General features: G+C 37.2%; 1 protein-coding gene across 2 annotated transcripts; it reads left to right on the forward strand.

The window, feature by feature from the left end:
• The first annotated feature begins 1,403 nt into the window (after positions 1 to 1,403).
• Positions 1,404 to 3,939, forward strand: LOC122081296 (septum-promoting GTP-binding protein 1-like). 2 transcript variants are annotated; one of them, XR_006141061.1, is made up of 6 exons: positions 1,404 to 1,868; positions 1,963 to 2,180; positions 2,265 to 2,304; positions 2,408 to 2,491; positions 2,705 to 2,806; positions 3,506 to 3,639. XR_006141061.1 is itself a non-coding variant. In XM_042648344.1 (5 exons), the coding sequence occupies exons 1-5, from the start codon at positions 1,509 to 1,511 to the stop codon at positions 3,668 to 3,670; spliced, it is 867 nt and encodes a 288-aa protein (XP_042504278.1). In that variant the 5' UTR covers positions 1,406 to 1,508; the 3' UTR covers positions 3,671 to 3,939. The 2 variants fall into 2 exon arrangements, 1 of the variants encoding a protein (XP_042504278.1); XM_042648344.1 differs by lacking the exon at positions 2,705 to 2,806 and having other exon boundaries at positions 1,406 to 1,868; positions 3,506 to 3,939.
• The last annotated feature ends 6,474 nt before the right edge of the window (positions 3,940 to 10,413 follow it).

A 10,413-nucleotide genomic window follows, 5' to 3' on the forward strand; every position in this document is an offset into this window, starting at 1 on the left:
AGAAAACGCTATTCAATAGTGTGTATACGCATCGGTGTTTACGATCAATGAAAGGGCAAACATGAACATCATCGGCGTCGTAACATAGTCTTTTCACATTCATATATCGTAATACAAGTACACACTATCATGTAGCCTTATTTATAATTTACATGTATAGATGGTTTAAATGATTGACCTAAGTTCGTATAGAGGAAGTGGTTACTTCATAGTTACTCCATCAGAGTCATAAAACAATAAAAATGGTATCAAATGGTTGGTTCGGTCTGGTCTTAGTATTATCTTTTTTTCGATTTTTGTACATATTGGGTCATATAAAGACCACATTGATAAGGTGTGTTCGGTCTATATTAGCCATCCAACTTGACAGCTTTAGCTATCAATCTAGTCTCTACCAAAAATAAGCTATCAATCAAGTGCGTTCTAGTCTGTCATTGGATTTTTACCATTGTCCTTTATCGATTCATTATTGGTATGATCTCAATTTTTAATATATAAAAAATGAAAATAAAAAAAATTATTTGATCACATTCGATTGCACTTAGACAGTGTTTATGAAATTACTGCCTCACCCTTGTGAAATCAAAATTCTCCTTCTTGTTGATGTCACCTTGCATGTTCTCATAAGTCGCCGAGGCTGATGCATGATATATATAATTTAAATTTTATTATTTATTGATTTTTTTTTTAGTTTTTTTTTTCTTGTTGTTTTTATTCATTTTTTTTTTCAGTCTTGTTATGTGTAATTATTTTTAAAAATCAAAACCACCAAACCAATATGGAGTTAATCTTACATCGGTTGTATTTCAATATGATTGGTTTCAATTGGTTTGGCTTAATTTTTTACATTCCTCCATGGTTTGTAGATTTGAAGATAGATTCTCCTTAATTATTAAGCAATCCAATCAGCCATCTTAAGACTGAGTGGGCTAAGGATATGCACCCATTTATTGATATGCATATCCGAATCCTCCCAAAGAGACCATAAGAACAAATAGCCTAACGGTTAATCAGGTTAATGACGCTTTGAATGAGTAATTGGACGCTAATTAAGCAACCCACTAATACATACGCTTCACACCGAATCATTTCCAAAATGTTAAACAAATGCTTTCTGTAAAAAAACCAGAGAGGTTCGAAATTTTAAAAAGTAAAAATAAAAATCCGGCGGGTCTCACGAGATGCTCAGACTGAGTCTGAGGGACCGTGGCTGATAGAAAGTTTTCCTGAGCCAAAAGACCAACGTACCCTTAAAAGTTACGTAATGACTGAAATGACCATGATAACCTCGTTACGGAACTGAGAAATATAAAATTATAGGGAGTCGCCACGTAAAAATGAACACCCAATAGGCCGGCAATGTAGACCGTCTGGTCTAAAGTGGTTTTTATACACAAAAGCCGGTCAACCATCCCCAAAGGAGCAGTAGTCCACCTTCGTTTTCCAAAAGGAAAGAGAGAGAGAAGAGAACCCAAAAATAGAGAAATTTCCCCAGAAAAATCGCAGATATGATGGAGCAAGGAGCGAGCTTGAGCTTCCATGGCCAAAAGGGAATCGAAGCCATCAGAAAAATAATTCATCTTTGCCGCAAGATTCTTCACCTTGACCTCCAGTGGAAGAACATCTTTCACCCAGTCACCTTCTTCCGGCGACTTTTTCGGTTAATTTGGGATCGGATTCTTGGTTGCTACCCTGGGAAATCCTTCCGTTACCGGCGGTTACAGCGTAACTTGTCTTCCATCTCTCCTGCTAATATCGAGTCCGGCGACCCCGCCTCCACCTCCAGAAATTTCGATATGGAATCCGATTCAGTGATGCTCAAGATCAGTATTTTGGGCGATTCTCACATTGGCAAAACCAGTTTTGTTGTAAGTATTTACTAGAAATTCATTTAATTTCTATTTCAAGAAAACTTTTTTTTTTTTTTTTTTTTTTATTGAAACCCTTTCGTTTGGTTTGAAGATTAAGTATGTAGGAGATGAGCAAGAACAGAGGAGTTTGCAGATGTCAGGATTGAATGTAATGGATAAAGTATTCTTAGTTAAAGGAGCAAAAATTGCTTTTAGTATTTGGGATGTAGGAGGAGATCATTCGTCTCTTAACCATGTTCCCATCGCCTGTAAAGATGCCGCAGCCATCTTAATCATGTTCGATCTCACAAGTCGATGCACACTAAACAGGTCTGTGATTGTTCTTATGATCTAAATTAAAATCTTTATAATAAATCTATGTACGATTCTGAGAAATTTCTGTTATGATTTTAGTGTCCTCCGATGGTATCAACAAGCAAGAAAGTGGAATCAGGTATTTAATATAGGGCTCCGGTTGTTCAATTGAATTGAATACTCAAAATCAGAATTAGAACCTCTTACAGTTTCTAACATTTCTGTTGGTTTTCTTGTTTCAGACGGCGATTCCAATACTAATCGGGACCAAGTTTGATGATTTTGTTCGCCTTCCTCTGGATATGCAATTGACAATCGTGAACCAGGTAACAATTTTGAATCCCTGAATCATCAAAACTATCGATTCAGTTTTGAATTTGGATTCTTAATCACAGATGCCATGAAAAACGTTATAGATTCATTGAATTTTTCAAAAATTTGAAATACTTAGGCGCCTGCCTATTGGATTCAGCCTTGGGAAAGCAGCTTAGCTCTGCTTTTTATTAGTTTGAACCTTGTCTGATGACTCTGATCAACAGGGGTTCGTAGAAACATTACTTTCCGGGAAATGTTCCCAAACAGTGCCTTAGCGTAAAAGCCTTAAATGTGAACATGGGGAGAGGGAGGAGAGTCATGGACAGGTATATGAACTGGTCAATCATATATAAATTTCCTGAAAATTTTGCTTTATGTGGAAAATTTCTCCCTTTTCCCAGTCCCCACACAACCCAACAAGCAAAGACACGTACAGATTGGAAAATGATCAAGTCAAGGCCTAAAATTAAAGGCCACGTTTGTTATCACCTTCTGATTTCTAGGGTGCTTTTTCTAGGAAGCATTTTTTTTTCTTTTGAAAGAATCACTAAAAGAATCACTTTTAGTTTCACGTATCTAAGATGAAACAAGAGGTGAAACTAGAAGTAGCATACTTTCGATCAAAATTTTGTTAATTTTGATGAAAAAAATGTTTTTTTTTTTTTCTTGGGTTTAGTGAAATGGTCAAATGAAACTACAACAACAGCAACAACAAAGCTTAGCCTTAACCCAACGGCCAAGTGAAACTCAAGTAAAAAATACGCTATTTTGATTGGAATTTTAATCTGACCAAAACGAGACCAAAATAGAATGTTTGAACCTTGCCCATTAGCTCTCTTTGGATGTGTGAACTGCTATTTAAGACCTTGGAATTCTTAATGTACCGTTGATGCGTTTGGATCAATTAGGCATACGGTTGAGCTTATGCAAAGCTCTTAATTTGTTTAGTTAAATACTTCAGTTGGAAGAGTTGGTATCACTGTAAAATGGAACTTCTGAGTTCTAATTTTAATTGGATTTGACAGGCAAGAGCATACGCGCAAGCGATGAAGGCAACACTCTTCTTCTCAAGTGCAACCCACAACATCAATGTGAACAAGATCTTCAAATTCATCACTGCCAAGCTTTTCAACTTGCCATGGACAGTGCAGCGGAATCTGACTATTGGAGAACCCATCATCGACTTCTGAGTCTTCTGGGCGGAGGTGAACGGGTCTTCTTTGTGGTATCTTTGCTCTTTTCTTCACGAAAAGGCTGGCAATCCATTAAATCAAATCTAATCAAAACATGTATATAGCAATATGACTCTGTAATTAAACCCAGGAGGGTGACACCCATGTCCCCTCGGGTTCTAGTATAATACAGTGTTCTTCATAGTCCAGTCAGAGAAGGAAGGTGATAAATTTTTCAAAATGATACAAAATATAAAGTAATAACAAAGATCACATACTTGATTTTCCATGTTGAATTAATTTTAGTTTCTAAATGAAATGGTAAATGAGACCCTACCTAGTCCACAAATCTATTGTCGCATAGGATATGTTTTTTGTGTGTAGACATAGCAGTTTAGATGAGACTGTGAGATTGGAATTAAATGGACAGTTACACCCAAGGTCCCTCCTCTTTATATGTCAAGTTTCAATACAAATGGAATTTGTCAAGGTTTGAAATAAAATATTATAACATTTAAAACTGTGTGGCATGATATTAGAGATATGTGAAAAGACATAATAGAATTTGGTTTTAAATTTGACACGCGGTTAAACTATATCATCTCGTTAATGTCCAACAGTCAAAATTGTTGTGCGGTTAACTAATAGTTATCTACTAAGGGGGGGGGGATCATGAAGACTTTGCGCTTCTATTTTCTTTTTCCAAAATTTTCATTTACTTGTAAATCGTGCCAATAATATAAAATAATCTGAAAGGATTGATTATTCTTTCAAATTATTCAGGAAATGTTATAAAAATGATTAGAAAAAACCACATGCAAGGAATCATTCATATAATAACAATTGCCAACTCAATCTAATTGATCCACAGTCCAACCAAACATAAACTGATCTATTTCCAAACCGGGTTGGGTTTAGACTAAATTTGATCGGATCAATTTATTGGACCAGAATTCTGTACCCTAACGCGGAATTGAGGAATTAGTGATTTGTCTATGGATAAAGTTTTCTTTCTCCATGTGATGATGAGAAGATACCCATGCGCCCTCCCCTTACCCCACACCTCGAGTGGCCTTGATCCCTGCAGTGAACAGATTGGCATTTACTGTGGGTGGAGGAAAATTTAGTGCTTGTCCATTTGATACTGTCAGCCTCGACATACCAGAAAAGTTAGAAGAAATACTATGATTTCACTAGGTTCTTTCCTTTTCCATTGGGAGTACTTGGACAGCCGGACCAAACATCATTTTGTGACGGTGACTTTATCATTGATTTGTAACATCAACTTTACATTGATATCGCCCAAGAGGTGGTCCCACAAGCCCATGGTCATGGGCTGGAAATTGAAAGAAATTAGCCCAAAAAGCTGAGGAATAAAAAATTTTAAAAAAGGGAGAGATGGGTGAGGGTGAGGGTGGGGGTGGGGGTGGGGGTGTGAGGGAGAGAGTAATCTACACGTCAACCCAATTGGAGCACAGAAATGGGTGCCCAAAAGTCTAGAAGAGAAAATGCTTTGTCCCAAAAACGAAAAAAGAGAACCAATAGTAGGCATAGATTATATCATGGTAGTTAGGGGTGTCAACGGTCCGGGTTGGTGCGGTTTCGGTCCGGTTCCACCGGTTTCGGTGTGAGTTTGGAAGTGACCGAAACCGACCCATTAAGGATTTATCGGTTTCGGTCCGGTGTCGGTTTCGGTGCGGTTTGGGTTCGGGTTGGTACCGGTTTGGATTTATTAGATTCATTTCGGTTTGGATCGGTTTTTAAGCCGGTATGGAGCCATTAGGAAACAACCAAATGATGAATTGTTGAACTTCGGTTTCTTAAATCGATTTGTAACCGGGTTGGTTTTGGTTTTTGGTATAGTTTGGATTCGATTTTCCATACAAATGTATACAAAACTATTCAAATTTTGATTTTTTTAATGAATTTTGGAGTGTTTCGGTTTCTTACCGGTTTGGTTTCGGTTTCGGTCCGGGTTTGGAGCCGGTTTCAGTTTGGTTTCGGGTTCATCCGGTTTTCGGTGCGGTTCGGTTTGGTTTTGGGGTTACAATACTCGAAACCGAACCGAACCAATAAGGCTTCGGTTCGGTTCGGTCCGGGTTGTTATCGGTTCGGTCCGGCCGGTTTTACCGGTTCGGTTTAGGAATTGACACCCCTAATGGTAGTCAAGAGACTCGAGACGTCTAGGAGACCCAAGGATTTTTTTTTTTTTAATAAAAAAGGAAAAAACTTTATTAATTAATATAATAGAGAACATCAAGAATAGGTCTTGTATCTAAAATTCTAAATTTCCTATGCATAGCCAAAGTAGCAATGCGTTTGACTAATACCACACATTCATTTGAGGACTTAAAACAAAAACTTAGTTGGGAGAATGACTTATAAACATCCAAAAACAGTGGGATTGTGCTTCAAGGCCACGAGCTGATGCTATTATCTTGAATCAAGTTGTGCAATTCCTCCAAATCACTCCAAACTTGTGTCACGTTCTACCCTTCCTCCTTGGACTTCTTCAGGCAATAGACAAAAGTTCTAGTTAATGCCTCACTGTATATTCCTGTCATCAAATAATCGACACAAAGTAAGACAAATTTTCCTCTAAAAATTACTCCACATACCCAATTGAAGTAATTAAGAGATCTATTTGAAATACTTGTACAAATCAAAATGGGGTGTCATGAAAGTGGGGAAAGGGTAACATGATACGGGTTGTTTCATTGGATTGTACAACATCTAAAGATTCACATGCAGAGCCAATGTCTAGAGAAACTGAACTCCATCGATTGATATTAGTAATCATAGCCATTTGATTTGGCTGAACCTTGGAATATACAACCTGATTCCTATGCAACCAAATAAAATAGCATGATATAATTAGAATACCAAAAAACTTGGTTTTATCAGGGCCAGGCTAGGAGTACGATCAGAATTAAAACATGACATAATAAAGGACGGAAAGGAGGAATTAATTATGTTCTCAGTACGTAATCCTCGAAAACCAGTAGTCTAAATTCACTTAGAAAAATCACAAGCAAAGAAAATATGCCACACAGATTCGCAATTTGAATGACAAAGATCGCAAGTACGGTCAATATCCATCCACTTCCTAGTGATATCTTTAGTAGGAATGCCCTCAAATACAAGCATCCAGAAGAAAATCTTAAATTTTGGATGGAGTTCTAATTTCCAAAAGAATCTCCACCAATGCATGCACAGATAAGAGCATGAACACCTATTGGACATTCCTTTAGAATTATTAGAGTCAATTGAAATCAAATAATTGGCAGCTAACTTTGTAGTCAGTGATCCCTTCCTACAGAGAGAACACCACCACTTGTCAACCAAAGGGGAAACATGGATTGTAGAGATTTTATTAACGATATTCATGGGCAAAGAATATACTAAGAGAGGTAGATTCCAAGAATTCCTCGTAAGGAAGTCCTTGAACCAATGGATGGAAGTACGTGTGGGGATAGACAAGGGGATGGTAAACTCAAGTAAATCAGGGATCCAGGGGTCAGTCCAAAAAAAAGTATTTCCACCATTTCCAACTTTGATATACACTAACTTTTTCAGAATGGGTAAGATATTAGCATTACTAGTCCAAATAATAAAATCTCTTTTTTTTTTTTTTTTTTTTTTTTTTTTTTTTTTTTTTTTATAGTGGATGCATCAAAGATGGACTTCTTGTGAAAATATTTAGCTCTTAAGGTTTGTGACCAAAGAGAGTTCTGATCAGAGAGAAGATGCCAGCCAAGTTTAAGTAACAAAGCCTTCTTCTGAGTGGTAGAGTCTCTCAAGCCAAGACCTCCCAAAGACTGGAGAATACACTTTTTTCTAGCTATTCAAATGGATTTTTTTGGACTTATTAGGGTCACCATTCTAGAATCTTAAATATACAGAGTCCAATTTATTGCAAATCTATTTAGGAAAAGCAAGACAATTAATTAGGTAAGAGGGGATTGATGAAATAGCTGATTGGATAAAAACAATGCACCCTGCATAAGATAACATGTTAGATTTCCAAATAGAAAGACGGTTTTCAACACAAGAAATAATATGCTTAAAGCCATTAATCCTAGATCTAGAATGAAATAGGTTGGTGCCAAGATATGTGGAATCATTCTCTCTCTTTAATGCCAATAACATAACACAAGAGTTCACGATCAGCCAAAGAAACATTTTTACTGAAATAAATGTCACTCTTATCAAAGTTAATAACTAGGCCTGAAAGATTAGAAAAAAGCTCAAGGATGCACCTAATCGTGGCGAAATCATCAACAATAGCACAACAAAAAATAAACGTATCATCAACAAAAAAAGATGTGAAATTTCTGAGGCATGGCGAGCAACCTTAATATCTTTGAAAAGATTTAGGTCCCTATAGGCATTAAGCAGCAGAAAAAGGGCTTCCATCGCAGAGATAAAAAGAAATGGGCTTAAGGGGCATTCCTATCTAATACCTCTAGAGGGCTCAAAAAAGTCAAAAGCAGACCCATGCAATTTCACAGAAAAGAGGTTATGCTTAAAAAGATATCCAATCAAATTAGACCAACAGGGTCCAAACCCCAAAGAATCAAAGATCGATTTGATAAACCTCCATTCAAGCCTATCATAGGCCTTAGTCATGTCCAATTTGATAATAACAAAGCCCATTTTACCTTTTTTGTGCTTCAAATAATGGAAATTTCTTGAGTAATGATGATATTACCATGAATCTGTCTCCCTAGGACAAAAGCATATTGAAATGGTGAAATGAATGAAGGTAAATGAATTTAAGTCTACTAGAAAGAATCTTCGCCACAACTTTATAAAACACTTTGCAGAGATTGATAGGCCTAAACTTCTCAACTTTGGATGCCTCCTTTTTGGGAATTAAACAAATGAGGGTATGATTTGTCTGAAAGGGAGAGAGACATCATAAAAAAAGGCAGTCACAAAATCACACACATCATTGGCAACAATATCCTAGAAATTCTGAAAAATGTAGGGTTGGAAACCATCAGAGCCAGGGGCTTTATATGACCCAAATGAGAACACCACTTTACGAATTTCATCATGTGAGGGAAACTTGCATAAATGGGTAGCATCCGAGGAAGTAAGAATTGAGGGAAACAAGCATTCGATAAAAGATGGGTCGAGGGGGTTGGAAGTTGTGAACAAGATAGGAAGGAAGCAAATTCCCTTGCTATAAGACGAGGGTCAAATATTCTGGTTCTAGAAGAAGTGATGATAGATTTAATTCTGCGTTTACAGAGAGTTGACACAACAGACGGAATGATATAATTAAGTGTTTTGATCCCCTTGTGTTATGTACAAATGTCGAGATTTTGGTAACCAGAATTTTTTCTTAGTATCCAAGATCCATCTCAACTGATTAACAGTCTCAGAAAAAAACTCGGGGACAAAATGATTAGCGTTTTCAATGGATAGGACATTGGAGAACAACGCAGATTTGATATTTTCAATCCAACCAAAGACCGAATAGTTCCATTTATAGAGGAGATGACTAAAGCTGATGAGTTTGGCAGCAAAGTTTTCATCTAATAAATCCCTCCATTTATGAAGACAGAAAGAGCCAAAATCAGGATGGGCGGCCAAGGCGTTAGAGAGGGTATATGCCCAAGACAACCAAGGCATCACCTTGACAAACAACTATGGATTTTATGAAAGCTGCATTTGTCAAATGCTTTCTTAGATATTGCCATTGTTGATCCAACATGGCTGCGTAGAAATACAAGTCAGTTTTATACAGAATCCATTAGCTCTAGCCAACTGGCTTATCAGTAGCCATATTGCAATTATACACCTGAACCTGCAAACCAACTGATGAAAACTAATTAGGTGTTGTAATGAAGGTTTTGCTGTAGTGCAAATGTCCCAAATGTGAAGGAACATATTCTCCCCACACTTATAACATGCAATGAACCAATTAAAGCTCCAGCACTTAGATAACTAGTGCATACTCACCGCATCAACTTGTATGAAATGCACCATCATCTTACTCTGCAAATATTTCTACCCTCACCAATAGGGAAAATATTAGTGGTTACCGGATGATTTACTCAATTTCAGTGACCTTTTGCGGTTCTATTTGCCAACCCTAACGAACTGCAATGTGAACATTGATTTGGGGAAAATAAGGATTAAGTGAAAGAGGCACCAGTAAAGTTCATATGGTGTAGAATCCCAGTAGTTGCATAGAGTAGTTATGGTTACTAGGGTGTACCCAGGTTTTCTTCAAAGGGGAATAAGTACAATGTATGTCGAAGGGAAAGAAAAATACCATATTACACAATAAATGTGTTTCGACTCTGATCCATATACATAATGAATGTTTGGTTCCCACCACCCCCCCCCCCCCAAAAAGAGGAAAAAAAGAAAAAAAAAAAAGAAGAAGAAAAAAAAAAAAACAGAAAAAGATGTGTAACTGCTTTACAGTGTCATGATCCCCATACGTATGGGAACTTTGGACTACATCTTGAACATTTTTCGAGCTCCTTCGGTGTGCCATTAACAGAGTCACATGCTCGAGAGAAACCAACAAAATAATCCTGCAGAGACGAGTGGACCGTTTCTTCAAACAAGAAGGAGCTGAGTCAACCATTCAATCAAATGATATTGAGCAGAGACTCATCTTGCACCTTTCTCGTGATCATCGGGGAGGGGGCAGATAGAAGAGCTACGAGAGAGAGAGAGATGCAAGGTACCAACTCATCTTATAGCTGAGAGAACATTAATTTGACGACTACTCTAAAACA

This window comes from Macadamia integrifolia, chromosome 6, assembly GCF_013358625.1.
Source record: "Macadamia integrifolia cultivar HAES 741 chromosome 6, SCU_Mint_v3, whole genome shotgun sequence".
Taxonomy (NCBI): domain Eukaryota; kingdom Viridiplantae; phylum Streptophyta; class Magnoliopsida; order Proteales; family Proteaceae; genus Macadamia; species Macadamia integrifolia.

Excerpts from the sequence above, each read along its gene's own strand:
- LOC122081296 (XM_042648344.1), top strand. The coding sequence starts at position 1,509 with ATGATGGAGCAAGGAGCGAGCTTGAGCTTCCATGGCCAAAAGGGAATC. Across the intron at positions 2,181-2,264 it reads AGTCGATGCACACTAAACAG|TGTCCTCCGATGGTATCAAC; the intron begins GTCTGTGATTGT and ends TTATGATTTTAG. Across the intron at positions 2,492-3,505 it reads AATTGACAATCGTGAACCAG|GCAAGAGCATACGCGCAAGC; the intron begins GTAACAATTTTG and ends TGGATTTGACAG.